Source organism: Carassius gibelio, chromosome A6 (genome assembly GCF_023724105.1).
Source record: "Carassius gibelio isolate Cgi1373 ecotype wild population from Czech Republic chromosome A6, carGib1.2-hapl.c, whole genome shotgun sequence".
NCBI lineage: Eukaryota > Metazoa > Chordata > Actinopteri > Cypriniformes > Cyprinidae > Carassius > Carassius gibelio.
The window spans coordinates 26,580,465-26,598,576 of NC_068376.1; the positions used below are offsets into that span (position 1 = coordinate 26,580,465).

At 36.9% G+C, this 18,112-nt stretch overlaps 2 protein-coding genes across 7 annotated transcripts in view; one reads left to right on the forward strand and one right to left on the reverse strand.

The window, feature by feature from the left end:
• The first annotated feature begins 2,514 nt into the window (after positions 1–2,514).
• LOC128015898 (protein-arginine deiminase type-2-like) lies at positions 2,515–14,993 on the forward strand. The gene is made up of 16 exons (XM_052600143.1): positions 2,515–2,740; positions 4,843–5,011; positions 5,639–5,708; positions 5,861–5,922; positions 6,654–6,771; positions 7,148–7,300; positions 7,468–7,658; positions 7,820–7,923; positions 9,315–9,426; positions 9,543–9,650; positions 9,766–9,917; positions 10,075–10,222; positions 10,421–10,514; positions 10,586–10,659; positions 11,071–11,202; positions 11,490–14,993. The coding sequence occupies exons 1-16, from the start codon at positions 2,649–2,651 to the stop codon at positions 11,721–11,723; spliced, it is 2,013 nt and encodes a 670-aa protein (XP_052456103.1). The 5' UTR covers positions 2,515–2,648; the 3' UTR covers positions 11,724–14,993.
• Positions 14,991–18,112, reverse strand: part of LOC128015897 (rap1 GTPase-activating protein 1) — a 69,408-nt gene continuing 66,286 nt past the window's right edge. For all 6 annotated transcript variants that reach the window (XM_052600141.1, XM_052600140.1, XM_052600138.1 and 3 more), the window contains 3 exons: positions 17,454–17,506; positions 17,148–17,200; positions 14,991–16,508 (listed from right to left, as the gene is read on the reverse strand). In XM_052600141.1, coding sequence (XP_052456101.1) covers positions 17,192–17,200; positions 17,454–17,506 — 62 coding nt within the window. In that variant the 3' untranslated portion in view covers positions 14,991–16,508; positions 17,148–17,191. The remainder of the gene's footprint in view (positions 16,509–17,147; positions 17,201–17,453; positions 17,507–18,112) is intronic.

Consider the following 18,112-nt stretch of genomic DNA (forward strand, 5'->3'; position numbering starts at 1 on the left):
TTACTTTTTTTTTTACTGTTTGTTATAAATGTTTCATGAAAGTTAAAATTTAAAGTGTTTATTATGACAGCTATTCAAATGTATTGCATCTCTTTATTTACTCTTTAAATTATGAAATAGCTAGATTTTTTATTTTGGTCTTGTTCCCTAAACTTTAACCCCTGTAATAAATTTATTTAAAGGGATCAAACTCTGCTTTGCATTCTATCAAAAAATGTACATAAATCATATTTTAGTTAATTAATTATCTGTTTGAACAGTTTGTATTTTTTGTAGCAAGAATTTTTGCATCTTCATGATCTGATACAAAATAAATAATAATAAATAAATAAAAATCTGAAGATAAATAATTTTAAACAACTGTGCATGTGATTGTTTGCTTTCCAAGAGTGGTTCCCACAGCAACATAGTTTAAAATGTTAAGTTATGAAAAAGACAATGTTATTGATGTGTAAGACAGAAATGATCTAACTCTTATGTATGTGCTAAGGGCCAGTTATCTTACTACACTCTCAGTGTAACTCAAATTATAAATTAGACACTATAGTGAGATGAGATATTTTAAACAAGGCTGGCATGTTGACATCAGTAATACATTGTGCCCAATGATATAACAACAAAATTATCTAAATTATGGAAGATAAATTTAACATATACATTTAGTTACTATGACTTTTATATTGTATTTAGAATATTACATCTTTTGCATTATATTGTGTAACACATTAGGTCAATATGAAAGCAACAATTAGCTGCATTAAAAAATAATCATATAAATGCTAAAAGACATGTTTAGCTGCATGGTGCATGTTTTAAATTGGCTTCCACAGTGTTAAAATAATAATAAGAAGAAAACCTGTCTGCTTTGACATGAACAGACTCATTTACACATTTTCAAACATTTGAGGTAAACTTGTCACACCAGAACTGCCCAGGCAGGCAGGTTAATCATATGATGTGGTTATTGATGCATGGAGAAAGCAGATAATAATAATAATAATAATAATAATAATAATAATAATAATAATAATAAAGAGTGCTGAAGTAAAGAAAATCAAATGATGAGGCCTCATAAATGGTGTCTTGGTAAATATATAAGAGACATATGAGGTCTCTGTAAACCATGTCTACATTTTTACTGAGCTACCCAATAATTCCTTAGGCATTGTTAGTCAATAATTGCACTGCTTAATCCATTCGTTTTCTAGGAAAATGTTTTAAATATGTTGCTTTGAGCAAGTTTTTTGACAGGTGAGAACTTGTCTTTTCTCTCCTGCTGCATCATCCACCCCTGTTTCTCACGGGAGAAAACAGGTTATTATTTGAGACCTGTAGACTTGGAAGGATTCAACAGTGCATGTGTCGCTGGAGCAAACACAGTCAGTCAGCTTATTGCAAAGAAGAAAGAAGTGGTCAGACATAATAAATATGTTTCAGCGGACCTGTCGACTGGAAATCAGTGTACGCACACAAATTGTGCATGTCGTTGGTACAGAACTTAAGGTGATTGTGGACCGGTAGGTAACATGACAATATTATAATCCGTTGTTTTCCTTCACTGTTTTATAAAAAAATTGCATATTGCATGAAATGAGGGACTGTATAGTTGTAGCCAAGCCCACATTGTAAATACAATGGAGCTGTTTTTAGAATAAGCATAAAAGATACAAATTGTGTGCTGACGGTAAACATTAAATGCATTTATTTTTATTAAAAATTTTAATTATAATTTTCATATCATAAAGTGCCTATAGTTACTTTAAAAGTAACCCTCAACTGTGTTTAAAATGTTTGATTAATTTATCTTTGGATTAAACTGAACTTATATAAAAAATAAAAAAAAAAATATTAGAGGGGTATATTTTATTTATTTACTTATTGAAAGCATTGTGTAAAAAAACGAACAATAAAAATGCATGTTTTATTTCAATATTTGTATCGACGACATTTTGCCATGATACTAAACATTCTAAAAACCAAAAACAGCAAAGATCAGCGCTAATTAGTATAAGTCTAACTTAAATATAAAGTAAATACTATAAAAGGGAAAGGGAAAAAAAGATCATGAGTAATAAAGGACAGGTGTGTAATATTAACTCCACTGTAAACAGACTATAAGATGTGTTTTCTAATCTAGACAACAAACCAATAACCTTAGCATTTAAAACCCCAATAGTACAGAAATAATTTAAATGACTCTTAATGTAATACAATCAAGTGTACCTACTCACTAACAAATCTGAATTACAATTTACATGGGTGAAAAATAATGACTTAAATATGCGCAGATATGTGCAGCCTCCGCACGGTGCACCATGATTAAAAAAGATATTAAAATCACAATTAAATAGTTTTTTATTAGTTTATTCAAAGCCAAGTACTGTCTTCGTATTTGCATCACGTGCTTGCAAATTTAAGAAAACGGTTTAATATGCTGAGGCAACACGGCGCAATCCTGGGACAAATGGGCGTTAACAGCGCCCTCTAGCGTCAGTCAGTCTGCCTGACTGTTGGCCACTTCCCCAAACATGCTTCCACCTGCATTCGGTCAACCAATCGGCTTTCTGGAACTGCGAAATCTCAAGTACATAAATGGTTAAAGGGAATTGTCAAAGTCACTTTGAAAGGAAGACGCATCTTTAGAAATCATGGTGCCCCGACGATCATTTACCATTGACACCGAGAAAACGACAAGGACGACATATGTGCTCGGAACGGAGTTGACGGTGAATTTAAACAGGTGGGCGAATGTATTTTTCATGCACTACGTGAATGGATTCATATTAATATTAGAACGTTGTTTTATATTATAAGGGCAACCACACGGGATGCGTTCTTGCATTTGTAAACAGCGCGACGGATCAAGGGATTTAAACACATTAAACACAGGCGTCTATTTTGACATATTTAAAGGGACAGTTCGCCCAAAAATGAAAGTCCCTTTATCATTTAACGCTAACATACTCGCTCTGTTGTTGCTTCAGAACCCGTTTGACTGTTTCCTTCCCTGGAGAACAAAAGGATACGTTAGAGCGGATTGTTTGTTTGGATCTGACAGACTGAGTCTCTATTCGCTTTCGTTGTAACTTAACGTATATGTTTGAATGGTGACCAAAACTGTCAGTAGCTATGTAATAAAATGTATGTTTACATGCTACAAAATTCCTGCTAGCTAACGTTAGTTGTCTAATATGATTTATATTTTATTCAACGTTGTTTGTGATCAGTGTCAAATTGACCAAACATGTAACGAGTATATAAAATATAAAAAGCAAATGGTTAAAGCATGTTACTGTCTGTCTGACCTCTGAGTTTAATTTAGATCAAAGGAACATATTTAAAGAATTTGAATTGCAAATAAAAGGGATTCGTTTCAAAATGTCTATTATTATTTTAACAAGCACTTCATTACAGACTCTGGGAACCCAAACAGTCAGTCTAAACATAAAGTCACTTGAATGGGTGTATACACCGACCAGATGTTATGAATGTGATGCAGTTTTGCAAACATGATTTAGAACTAAAATCGTCTATTGTTTGTAAAGTTTCTAAACCATTCATTTTTCTTGAATGAACTTAGTTTTCAATATTTGCAAATATAATATCAACATCTATTTGTCATGATTGATCTGTTTTTGTTTTTCTGCATCGCTGAATATTTGCTGGGAGAATTCAGGGGGCATTAATGACTGAAGAATTTCTTCTTTCAGTTCCAAAGGCGGATGAATGCAGTTGTTGTGCTGCAACATTATTTAAATTCATCACTGAACTCGTCTCAATGCTTCTGTTTATAACAGCCACTGCCGACAACTGTATTTGATGTCTTCCAAACCTCCAAATAGCTCTTTTCTTTGGGTTTTTAAAATCCATTTTTTATTATTATTAGCCCACAGTGAAAGAGACAATCCCCCAACAACGTCATCATGACTAGCGCCTGTTGCCTTAGAAGACAGAATTGAATCCTAAACCTATTATAAATAACCCACTAACTAATGCAGTAGTTGTGACATTTGGGTTGGTGACATGCCATCAGTGGTGTGACATGCTAGAACTAATCATCGAAATCCATTTTAAATTACTCCTTAAAAATTCATGTCAGAAAATTGTGGTTCTCATGGTTTAAAAGTTTTTTTTTTCTTTTTTTCTCAGAGTATATATGTGTAGATTTTAATTGACATATTAAATGGTCTTTAAGTGTTGTCCACAGGATTATTATGGACAGATCATTTGACATCATATTTGCCAGTAAATCAAAAACTTTGTCATAATGATATCATCCCTTTAATAAGAGATTTCTTCATACAGAACTTCCTTTTTAACATCAGCATTAAATTCTCTAAGCACCACATTGTAGATTCATAACTTTAAACATGAAGCTGCCAAATCAAAATGTCAACTTTGTTACCTTTAGGTTTACAATTAAAAATAACAGTTTTTTTGTATATATGTATATATTTTAGTACATTTTTATTCCAGTAGTGGCGAAGCTGATTTTCAGCATCATTACTTTAGTCTTAATTGTCACATTCATTCAGAAATCATTCTGTATTATTATCCATGTTCAGATGTAGAAAATCAGATGTACTGCTTTATATTTTTGTGGGGAAAAAAAAGGTCAAAAGAAAAGCATTTATTTAAAATGTATATCTTTTGTTAACAAAAATGTCTTAATTGTCACTTTTGATCAGTTTAATCTGTCCCTCCTGAATAAAAATAAATAAATGATTGATTCTAAATATTTCAATATGTTTGTTTTAATCAGTTGGGTTTGATATGGTGCAATACAGTTCCTTTGTGTAATATCCTACAGAGAAATAGATAAATTGTGTGTGTTCTCTACAGGTGTGCCCCACCGGAGTCCAAATTCTTCTCGGTAAAATGCAGCCCAAACGTGTATTACAAGATCACTCCCCAAGCCAAGGACAAGAACGCCGTTCCGTACCCCCTCACCCCAAACACTGTCCTCATCGTAACCATGGACGCAGTCAGCAAGACTGCCAACGACAGCAAGGTACCTACAGTACATCCAATCACCTTTGTCCTAAAAAAAAAAATCTTCATTAAGAGCAAACACTGAAAAAAAAAGTGGTATTTTCCGCATTTGGAGGAAAATTCTTTGGAATGGATTTAAACAAGATAAAATGTTTGAAACCGAGCCAGAAATACTAGACTCTAGTATTCGAAAGCATCAAACTAGCACAAATATTTAAAAGAAGGATGTGATGGGGGAGTTTTCTGTGCCAGATTCCACTTGGGTATATTTCTCGATGTTTGACCAACCTTAGTATGAAAGCAGATCATAGTCCTTTAGAAAATAAACAGAACTGAAAGAAATCAAGAGCTGCAGACAGGAAACTTGTCTCGGCTTGTCTCGTCAGCCTTGTTACTCTGATGCACACGATGTGGGTGACCCTTTTACTAGTCTATGCAGGAAACTGTCTACTAGGTTAATGTGTCAATATGATCGCACGTCATTTTTGCAACACTGTCTAGCACTGACTGCTTGAAATCTAAATGCATTTAAATTCATTTTGATGCAATCATTACAGTACAGTGATGAATCACTCTAATAATAAAAAAAGCCACCTTAATTGTCACAATGATCCTCATGATGCTTGTTTCATCTGATGCGTTTCAGCTTTCTGTGAGGTTCTATGGAGAGAAAACTGAGGCTCTTGGGGATGCCCTGCTGCATCTAACAGCTGTTGGTACGTCTCCGATGTTTTCATTCTGAGACATACGCCTGTGTTTATGAATAATGCTTATGTAAACAGTGTTTGTGCTGTAACTGTAAACATCCTCATGCTGGTGGGACTGTGAAGGAACAAGTGAACCTCATGATGTCTCTGTTCTGTTTCAGAGATATCTCTGGACGTAGATGCTGACCGAGACGGCGTTGTCGAGAAAAACAATCCAAACAAGGTGAGCTTTGTTCAGTAGCATCATTATTAGGGAGATTTGTTTTTGGCTCATTGCTGCAGGTTTGGAAATGGTGCTAAAAAGGTCTGATCGGATTAATTCGTTTAGATGAATTCGAAGTCTTCTAGATGATATTCAATGTTCAATTTGTTTGCACCATCATCAAAGAAGATATTTGAAAAATATCAGTGTTTTCTTTTTTTGCCAGTACAAACTCAATCAGGTTTGGAAGCCTGTGTCTGCTGTGGAATAAAACATTGTGACACTTTATCTCACAATTCAGACTTTTTTCTTGCATGTCTGTGTAATATCGCACCATTGACATTTTTTTCCGAATTGAGAAATATAAACTTGCAATTGCAAGAAAAGTCAAAACTCAGGATTGCAAGAAAAAAGGCAGAATTGCAAAATATAACTCTGAATTCTGAAAGATAAACTCAGAATTGCAAAATATTACTCAGAATTTCGAGAAAAAAAATCAAGAATTACAATAAATCTCAGAATTGTGATTTAACAAAAACTAAGTAAAAAGTTGCAATGAAATGTGTGTGTGTATATATATATATATATATTTATTTTATGTGGCAGAAACCAACTCCCATTATAGGATCCAATGTCTTTTGAACCCCATTGACTTTCAAAGTATTTCTTCTGTGTTCCAACAGTATAGTGCTATTGTAGATATTAAAGATTTTATTTGAAGAATGTGTGATGGTAGATGATTCTGGCTCTAGGGATCATGGAAGTGGGGTCCAAATGGCCACGGTGCAATTCTGCTGGTCAACTGTGACTCAGAGACCACTTACAAGAAGACACTGGACAGTGACAATGATGAGATCCGCAAAGTCTCGGGTGAGTCTGGGCAGGTCTGGTGTCAGATATGGGATGCCACAGACATGTAAGTGTAAACAGACTTTGTACTAAAGTGTGTTGTATTTAATCAGCATTTTTAAGCACCATAGGCAGGCAAAATCATACTTCCTTATTCATTATTAATCTTGTTTGGACAGAATGCATTGCAAGTCCAGTAAAACTTAGTTTTTACCCTTACAGTTCTAATAAATATACATAAAAAAAATAGATCCATAAAAAATAATTAAATTTACAATTTCACCCAATATTGTATTTTATGTGCATATTCAGCTGTTAACTGTTAGTTAACATCTGACTCTACTCTTCAAATGCCAGGCCATGGAAAGGAAGTTTTTCTTTTTTTTTTAAATTGCAGATTTGCAGGACATGTCCAAGATGATCCTGCGCACCAACGGTCCAGCTGAACTTCCTGAAGGCTATAGACTGACCATGCACATCTCACAGAGCACTTCAGAGAACGTGAGAGTCTTCAGACCTCGCGCAAAAGGAAAGAAAGTCGATGGTTGGAGTGAGTGAATAATATATTTTAGATAATATACATTACAATGTTTTCAGTATACATTTTTGAAGAAAAATGTTTTTTGGAGCTTGTATAGTGTTTACTAAGCAAAAAACTGATGCATCATAAAGGAACATCAGTATTTTACTGAATGAGTCCTCTTTCTTTCTTACCAGAGCATAAACTCCTGAAGTTGTTCCTGAAAGATTATATCATGGTGGTGGGAACGGACATGCTGACACAGGAAGTGCCCTATCTAGGAGGCAAAACTGAACAGGAATTCTTTGTTGAGGGTCTTCGCTTCCCTGATAAAGACTTTGATGGGCTCATCACCATCAACCTCAGTCTACTAGAGCCCTGTGGCAAGGTTAGTCTGAGCTGATCTCTCATGATAACGTTCTGTGCTTTTATGTAATGGAATAACTTCTGCAGTCTGTAATAAGTTAGACTATAACTCCTCTATAAAATGAAGTGAGTTTAGAGTTATGAAACTCTAAATACTAATGACATTTGTTATTATTTTCTTAGGGTTTCCCTGAAACTCCAGTCTTTACAGATAAAGTGGTATTTCATATTTCTCCCTGGATCATGACCCCAAACACGCTCAAACCTGTGGAGGTGTATGTGTGCAGGTGATTCAGTCCAAGCTTTCTTTAACCCTTCATGTATCATATAACAAATATTGCCTTTCCAGAGATGAATACAGATTTTCCTAGTTTTTTTTTTTTTACCACTCACTCTTTCAGTCATTACGGAAGTTCTAAGCGGCCATGCATTATAATATTTTTTCTTCTTGTTTTCTCGTTATCTCGACATAACGAAGTTCGTTTTCTCGTTATAACGACTTCATTTTCTCGTTTTCTTGACATAACGAAGTTCGTTTTCTCGTTATAACGAAGTTCGTTTTCTCGTTATAACGAAGTTCGTTTTCTCGTTATAACGAATTAATTTTCTCTAAGAAGTTACAAAACTGCGCCAGCAGGTGGCACTAAAGACCTGAATATAACTGATGGGGTGTTGTACACTATCCACTTTACTGTACGCGGACCTTCCTCGTGATCGCTATAATTTGTGCAGTTTTCATTACTGACATTTAATTAATTCATAAATGTTAAATGCTTGAATCAATATGAATATTTTGTGTATTAAGTTCCTGCTAGATGCATGAGTTTCACCAACACGTTCTGTGTCATAAAATAACTGCTTATCAAAACCTAGGTTGACATCACTGTATTCTGTTTATCTACAGTAGGACGGGATTTAACGATGTAGGCTGATGTGCTTCTTTTCCTTATTACTAATCTTTATTGTTAACCATATTAATGAGAAATGTGATGTATATGTAAAATCCATAGGCTAATTTAATTCAGTTTTGTTCTATAATGTTGTAATCGTTTTTTTCTACACACACACACACACACACACACACACACTACACGTAGCCCTACACATGGTCGCACTTTTCAAACAGAAGCTTGTAACACACCTGAAATCTGCCACATCATATAATGACTACTACAAATTACAAATTATATATAATTTTATTTCAAATAAAGGGAAAATGAAAAGTGAGTTTAATCCAAGCAGCTCTAATTTCGCGGTGTAGCCATTTAAACATGTTAATTACAAAAACAAAACGTTCGTATTACTGTCTCTGGAAAAATCAACAGTAATTGATCAGCCTTTATTTATATACAGTACTGTAGACCTTATTACCTAGGCGAAGCTAAAGCTAAAAAAATACGCGCCTGCATGGTCCATCAGATGCCTGTCAAAGTTGAGTTCGTTACTATAGCAACAGTAAAACTGTCATGTCGTTATAACGAGAAAACAAACTTTCGTTATGTCGAGATAACGAGAAAAATAAGTCGTTATAACGAGAAAACGAACTTCGTTATGTCGAGATAACGAGAAAATTAAGTCGTTAAAACGAGAAAACAAAAAGGAAAAAAAATTATAATGCATGGCCGCTTAGAACTTCCGTAAGTCATGGGGAATACTGACTGTTTTGTCTTTCTTGCAGCACAGATGATAACTACGCATTCCTGAAGAGCATAAGGAACCTGGTGGAAAAGTGTGGCTACAAACTGAAAATATGCCATAAGTACATGAACCGAGGTGACCGCTGGATGCAGGTCAGTGAAATCTGCATAGGCTGATGTACTGTTAACTAGACAAGCATGTCAGGTGACTGTCATATGAGATGAGTAAGTCCTACTGACTCACACTCTCTGTCTCTCTCCTTACACAGGATGAGCTTGAGTTTGGTTACATTGACTCTCCCCATCATCACTTCCCTGTTGTACTGGACTCTCCTCGTGATGGAGCACTTCAGGATTTCCCCTACGACTCCATTCTGGTGAGTGAGACGAATAAATGCACCCAAATTCACCCAAAATGCCCATGCTATTCCAGGCCAACACTGAGCATGCACTAATCTAAAGATCTCAATAATCTAAATCGTTGTGTCACAGGGGCCAGACTTCGGGTACGTCACACGGTATGCTTTAAATGAGGAGGTGAGCAGTCTGGACTCCTTTGGTAACCTGGAAGTAAGTCCACCAGTCACAGTGAACGGGAAAAGTTACCCACTCGGCAGAATCATCATTGGAGTGGCGTTCCCTACGTAAGTACCTCAACTCGAACCTCCTAACAGTAACCACTACTAAAACACTGACGTTATATACATTGACTTCATATTGTTCCAAACACTTATATGTCGATTCGAATAAACAAACTAATAACTGAAAGATCCATCAATAATTTTAGTGTTTAATTTGAAGTGCAACACATGGCCGCAACATGACCAAAGTCGTCCAGGACTTCCTGTGGGCACAGAAGGTTCAAGAGCCAATAGCGCTGTACTCTGATTGGCTGTATGTGGGTCATGTGGATGAGTTTATGAGCTTTGTTCCAGCCCCTGACCGAAAGGTAAACCGATATGCTCAGAATACTACAATACGCTACCAGTCAAAAGATTGTTATAATTAAGAATCTCTTATGCTCACCAAGGCTGCATACATTTAATCCAAAATACATTAAGAATAGTATGTTTTCAAATGCCAGTACTTTATTCTGAACATAGCCAATACCCAAAACAATGCTAACTGTAATGGTTGGATTGTTCAGAAATTCAGGTTGCTGCTGGCTAGCCCTGACGCCGGATACAAAGTTTTCAAAAGCTTACAAATCACTGGGAATGGAAAAGCAGAAATGTTTCCGGGTAAACACTCACTACTTTTCGGTTTCCAAAAAGTTTACCATCCGCCACAGCTAACAGATTTGCCTGAACAGGTTTGCCAGAGGCCATCTCTGTAAATGAGATCCTGAGCGACAAAAAGCTACAAGCTGAAAACCGATACGTGCAGGTCAGTGAAATACATAACATTCACAAATACTGTAGCGCTTTGTGTCCAAACAGTACCTACCGTATTTTCCGGACTATAAGTTGCACTTTTTTTCATAGTTTGGCTGGTCCTGCGACTTATAGTCAGGTGCAACTTATTTATCAAAATTAATTTGAAATAAACTAAGAGACATGAACCAATAGAAAACATTACCACCTCCAGCCGCGAGAGGGCGCTCTATGCTGCTCAGTTATCCTGTAGTCTACCACTGAAGACATGGAGCGCTCTCTCGCGGCTGTAGACGGTAATGTTTTCTCTTGGTTCTAAATTAAATGCGACTTATAGTCCGAAAAATACGGTAGATATATTTGCAGCCAGATTTGACCGATTATGGGAAAGAATAATGCTGGCATCTTCTAACCTTTCGCTCAGAACTGTATTGACTGGAACAGGGACGTGCTGAAGAAAGAGCTGGGGTTGGACGATGATGACATCATTGATTTGCCCATCCTGTTTAAACTGTCAGAAGAGGAAACGAGGGCTGTGGCTTATTATCCCGACATGGTACATAATCAAGAACTAACTGAAAGCCCACTCACACTAGGACTATTTGATTTTTCTTGTAATTGAAAATTAAAGTGTCACATGATACTTCAGAAATCATTCTAATATGCTATTTGCTGCTCAAGAAACATTTATTGCTATTATCAATCTTCACAACAGTGCATACCTTAAATGTGAAGTATCAGGAACCTATGCTCCTATATTCAGCTGCTTGAGGAATCTGCTGTTATAGTTTTCCCATTGCAATGTCCTTTTTGTTTTGATGCATTACCTGTATTTACCTACAGGTGAACATGATCGTGTTGGGGGATCAGCTAGGCATCCCAAAACCGTTTGGGCCGAAGGTGAATGGCAGGTGTGCTCTGGAGACAGAGGTGTGTTCTCTTCTGGAGCCTCTGGGCCTCAAATGTACCTTCATTGATGACTTTGCCCCGTACCACAAACTGCTGGGCGAAGTTCACTGCGGTTCCAATGTTCTTCGAGAGCGGTCACCTTTCAAATGGTGGAACCTAGAGCTGTGAGAGAAAGCGACTAGACCAAGTCTCTTTAAGTGATGCCCTATTAAGTCTTCACAGTAGTTAGTTCTGGCAATAGACAATACATAGAGTAAAATACTAACTGGATAATTAATCTAAAAATGAAACATTCTCATGATTTACTCACCCTCATGCTGTCAAGCTCCGAAACCGAATGAGAAATCATTCATATCACTGTGTACGGTTTGGTATTCATACAACAGCTCTCTATGAGGAGCAGACAGAAGTGCTTGTTCACTGATGAAAGCCTTTTGTTGCACCCACACGTTGAGATTTGAGAGCTGCTGATTTTCAGTAAATGCAACTTGAACGACAGCAGATCATGGACTTATGAAACAACATGAGTGTGAGCAGACAACAGTTTTTAGTACTTTGTAAAATTCTTCTAACTTTCCTCTGATAACCAGGGGCCTCATTTATAAACGTTGCGTACGCACAAAAGAAGGCGTACGCCACTCTCTACGCAATAATTGATATTTATAAAAAGCAAACTTGACGGGAAAATGTGCGGTCCTTCACGCAAGCTCTGACCCAGGCGTACGCACAAAAACGGGTGAAATGAGAAATGGCGACACCGTCGGCAGATGGAAGAAACACGTGAAACTGAAAGTGAAAATGACAATACTGCCTCTCATAAATAACATGAAGACTTCACAAAGCAAGTCTTACAATTAACAGCCTGCACGAACACCCGTTTGATCGATCAGCAGTGAAACAAACAAAAAAAAATCAAACGAAAATTACAACAGAAATTCAAATGAACACATATTTGCAAAAAGAAAAGTGAAATATGTTCTGCAATATTGGCATGTTGTGCAATTCATCCTCATAAATAATATAGTTAACAGAACGAAATAATGTACAAAACTGATATTCTCGTCAATGTGTCCGTCTGGCGGAGCAGATATAGTTGCAATTAGACAGATAGATAGATAATTAAGGAGATAGATAGATAATTAAGGAGATAGATAGATAGATAGATAGATAGATAGATAGATAGATAGATAGAAAGATAGATAGATAGATAGATAGATAGATAGATAGATAGATAGATAGATAGATAGATAGATAGATAGATAGATAGATAGATGTATTAATTGTCCACTGGGGAAAGTTGTTTTCATAGTAAAACATTTCTTCATAAGCTACGGAATTATGGTATTCATGCATATGCCTTTAGTTTGTTTTATTTTTGATAAAACAATGTATGGCGTATGTCTTAACCATTCAGAAAGCAACAAGAAATTACATTGGCGCTGAACAATTTCCCATTTCCACGTCGATTATTACCGACATCTGTATCTTGTCAGATGCCATTAAATGGATGGAAATAAAATGCCCCATCACAATGCGTAATGACGCACAATGGCTGATCTTGCGCTCTTAGAAGATGTGGCAAATGGAAGAATTCGGAGTGAACGCATCTTTAGACAGCAAGAAGACTTGCTGGCAAACGAGGACGAGTGGCTTATGAGCCGGTTCCGACTTCCTCGAGCCGTCCTGTTGGACCTCTGCGGGCTTTTGGGCCCGGCGTTACAGAGGAGCACTCGGAGGAACCACGCCGTGCCAGTCCCACTTCAAGTCCTAACAACACTAGGATTCCTGGCGACTGGCACTTTTCAGAGGGAATTGGCTGACAGGTCAGGAATATCTCAGCCGACCCTTTACTTGGGTAATGCCAGACGTGTTAAAAGGCATAATAGCTTCGTCCCATGATTCCATAAAGTTTCCATACACGGCAGGTGAACAGGCAAACAAGAAAGCTAAATTTGCAGCTATGTATGGTTTCCCAAATGTCATCGGTGCTATTGACTGCACTCATGTTGCCATAAGGGCACCGAACGTTAATGAAAATACTTCATTAATAGAAAGCATTTTCATTCAATCAATGTCCAAATTATTTGTGATGCAGACATGTTGCTCACTAATGTAGTAGCTCGGTGGCCTGGGTCAACCCATGACTCATTTATTTTAAGACACCGCAGTGTTGGACGCAGACTCGAGGCGTTTGGAAGTGATGCGTCGCTTGTAAAGAACAACAAAAGGTGTGGAAAATATTATTGCATCGGTGAGGACACGTCCACCGCTGGAGGGTTGAGAGCCGCGTGCCATGGAGACGCTGGGTCCAGACGGCTGCTCAGCTGCAGCATCGTAACCACTGGCCCCGCTGGAACACCCAGCAACTGAAATAAAATTGTTCTATATTAATAAACTGTAATTGTGTAGCCTGCATACATGTGACTTGACTGCATTCATTTTACTTATTTCTCTTACCTGTGTCACCCGGTGCATCTGGCGCGTCAGTGTCCCCCTCCGCCTCAGTCACCACTCCACTTAATAGGGATTCCCCAATAATTGCCGCTAGTCTCTCATCAAGAGGGGTCAGCTCCGGTGTCCCCTTTCCCCCACCCGTGGCAGACACACTCTGGCGATGGAGCGCTAGACGTTTTTTTGCCTCGACTTTGATGTCCGACCATTTCTTTTTTATTTCGGCCACGGTCCGAGGTTGTGAGGCTACAGCACGGCGTCTGGCACCGTTTGCCACTCAAGTGCCTTTTTGGCATTAGTAATGCCCACACTGTGCCCTCCAAACAACATTTTTCTCCTCTTTTCCTCCTCACCAATGATAACTTCTACTTCACATTGAGTGAAGTTACGTTTTTTTGATTTCTTCTCTGTGTTTGCCATGATTTCGCAATCAATGAATATTAACTTGTGGGCGTTTCACGGACTATCTATGGGCAACTATGGGCGTGTCATGAAGCCGCAAAAGCTGCGCTACATTTAGAATTGATTGTGATTTATCAAGGGAAAAATCCGTAGGATGTGCGTGCGCACGGTTTTATAAATCCGAATATTTCTGTGCGTACGCACGTCCTATGTTTCATCCGTACGCCACTTCTGACGCAAATCCTACGCAAAGTTTTATAAATGAGGCCCCAGGCCTCGTTTTAGCAGTATAGTTCCTTCTCTGGCTGTAGTGGTGTTGCTTCAGGATTTCTAAAAAAAAGAATTAAGGGCTTACACAATTCTACATAATGCTTTGAAAAGTGGTTCAAAATAATGTTAAACTGTTGTGTTGTTGTCTTTTTCTAACAAAAAGTTTACAAAGTCTTTCTTAACTGTGAACCATGAATGTTTATTCTGTGTTGCCTTACTTCTAATGACTGAGAATTTGATTTAAGAACTGGGTATCTGTGATTTTTCTATAATTTCCATTTACAGCAATAAATAAACATTTAATTACCCCTCTGATTTTTATTAAACGCAATTTATTTTGTTTTATTACAAAAAAAGGGAGAAAATGTTGTATTTACAGTGAAACATTTCATAAAGTAGCACAATAAGCACTTGTAAGGGACAACAATCACTTGCAGAAAGCAGTCGGTGTTTGTTTGGAATGAGTTTGTGCTTCATGGCTTTAACATGTGCAAACACATTCTGTACAGTCGACTAATCAGCAGAGACTTAGGACTCTGACACAGTGAACGTATGGATTCAACCAGCCAAAAATATTTCTTCCTTTCAATTAACTGTTATAGAAGTATCACCCCTGGAAGCACCCAAGCAAGCAAAAATTCTACTGTAACTCTTCAAACAAGAAGCAAATTGGCATATTCATCTTAGAAAAAAAGTACCAAGGTATTGTCATGTTTCTGAACATGAAACTGTCATGTCATGTTTCTTCGATGATGGTAATACCATGCTATTCTTTGAAATGTGCATCATATACAGTAAATACCATCGTATTTTAAGGAGCTGTAAAGTGACTAAAATGTCTTTGCAAACATAGTCATTTCATCATTAAACGAATAAAACGTGTATTTGGGTTTGAAAACATTTGCTATTGAACAAAGCATCTGATGAATATATTCCGACGTTGTGTATTCCCTAATCCACATCCACGATCACATGTGTCTGCAGCTTTACATTCATATTGCTCACATATAATATAAGCTAAAACGTCTTCAGGACTTCAATATATCTGACTTGAGAGACACTGATGTTTTAATCTGCACAGCTATCTTTAAAACATGACACTATTACATTAGTGCACAGATTACACACAGACAGCTGCGGCCTTACAAAAATATATTGATCAGTAAAACAGCATAATCTTAATAAATAATATTTAAAACAGCATATCACACCTGATCTATTAATCCTAAATTATGGGATGCAGAAATGGCTTGGGTGCTCGATGCCAGATAGAGAACTATGCTGAAGAACAACATTTAACATTTACCTATACTCATTTTCAACATCATTACATTATGACAACAAAACAGAACCACACATAGATGTGTATTACAGTGCATGATGGGTTTATGCTGAACCTCATTTGTTTTTCTTAAAGATGTCGTAAGCAGTGACAGCTTACCACCCCGTAACTAAAAGATCTACTCACCGCAGTGAGCCTCAATAAATAAATAAATATGACAAATAAAACCCAAACCCACTGAATGAGAAAAGAAAAGAAAGCAAGCAGCCTATGATAAGGCCATAATCATGTGTGATTCATTGCCAGCTGGCAGCTCTTTTCTGTTCTTCTAGACGTGTACCAGCCTTCAGCACAAGCCAGGCAGGTTTGCTATTTTGTCTACAGACCAACAGCCACATGATAGAAGATAAAGGGCTTGAGTCCGTCTGATGCACACTTGCCCGACTGTGCGCCGCAGGGCTGGAGCTAGCAGTTCGATCCCATTCACATCTGTGTCTCTACAGGAACTCACGTCGAGTGTCCGCTGCAGAGGGCAGCTTATGAAAATGCTGAAAATAGAACATAATTAATGATTAAAGAGAATAAGATTTATACAAATGCATATAGTGTACATGCAGTTCAAAAGTTTGGGGTTGGTAAGACTGTTTAATGTTTTTGGAAAGTCTCTCCCTCTCACTAAGGCTGCATTTCTTTAAAACAAAAATACAGTAAAAGCAGTGAAGATAGAAATGTTATAACTTTTATAACTATTTTAATAAGCTATTTATTTTTGAATTTTCAGCATGGTTACTCCTGTCTTCAGTGTCACACAATCCTTCAGAATCCTTCTAATATGATTTGCTGCTCAAGAAGCATTTCTTATTGTTATCAATGTTGAAAACAGCTGTGTTGCTTAATATGTTTGTGAAAACCGTGATACTTTAAGGATTCTTTACTGTCACCTTTGATCCTTGCTGAATAGAAATATCAGTTTCATGCTTAAATGTCTTACTGATCCCAAACTTTTGATTTGTAATGTAAATTTCCGATTGCCATGCTACTTTACAAATATCAGTACAAATGCCTTAACAAAAATCATAAAGGGATTAAATTAGGTCTTTAAGAGGTATAACAATGCAACTATAATCAAATGATAAACCCAATAAACATATCAAAACAGATAAAATCCACTTTTTGCTGTTCCTAACCTGTTGATGGACATCCATGAAGCCATCTACAGCTTACAGGACAGCTAGCAGTTCTGTGCAGAAAAACGACATTAGATCTGATGTTCAAGAGCAATTGTACGGCTACAGAGAGAAACAGTCATTCTATGACTTTAAAGGGTAAATATCAGTTTAGTTATTTGCTTAAATCCACTTATAACATTAGTCAAGGTTCATAATCATCTTCCAACCTCTATACGGGACGTTTTTATTCTGCTCTGCCTGTAGGACTATATAAAAATGCCTTTTTTATGATAGGCATGTTCTTATGGCAAGCACATTTCTTACCGAGTGTTGTCTCTCTGTTTTTGGACGAGGTTCAGATTGCTGTCGAAAGGGACCTATAGTGAAAGGAGTTTAAAAAAAGACAAAATTCAAATGAAATCTAAAAATATAAAAACTAAATCTAATTCAAAATATTAATAAATACTAAAGCAGTATATCAATAACACTAAAACAACACTGGCTCTATTGTGGGCCTTAATTTCATCATGTATATTCCCTTAGTATTATTGAGACAATATTTGCTCATAATACACAGCTGCAAAAAAATTCTTTTATAGTTAATTATGGTTGCTACAGGTTAAAAACAGATCTCCAATGATTTTATTTTCATCTTAGCTCACTTCTGATTGAAATAATAGACGTAAAATAAGCACAGTAGGAAGGTTGTTGGTCTGTCAATGGTGTATTTTGTTTGTGATGCATCATATCTCATATAATCTTTTTGCTTCTGTTACCTATCAGGAAAGATATCATTTACATTATTCATTTGGTAGATATGGGAAGTCGTGGCCTAATGGTTAGAGAGTCAGACTCCCAATCGAAGGGTTGTGAGTTCGAGTCTCGGGCCGGCAGGAATTGTGGGTTGGGGGAGTGCATGTACAGTTCTCTCTCCACCTTCATTACCACGACTTAGGTTCCCTTGAGCAAGGCACCGAACCCCC

Bases quoted from the DNA above. Each gene is read 5' to 3' on its own strand.
- LOC128015898 (XM_052600143.1), top strand. From the start codon at position 2,649: ATGGTGCCCCGACGATCATTTACCATTGACACCGAGAAAACGACAAGG. The intron at 7,924-9,314 runs GTGATTCAGTCC...TCTTTCTTGCAG, and splicing joins GTGGAGGTGTATGTGTGCAG to CACAGATGATAACTACGCAT. The intron at 9,918-10,074 runs GTAAGTACCTCA...TTTAATTTGAAG, and splicing joins ATTGGAGTGGCGTTCCCTAC to TGCAACACATGGCCGCAACA.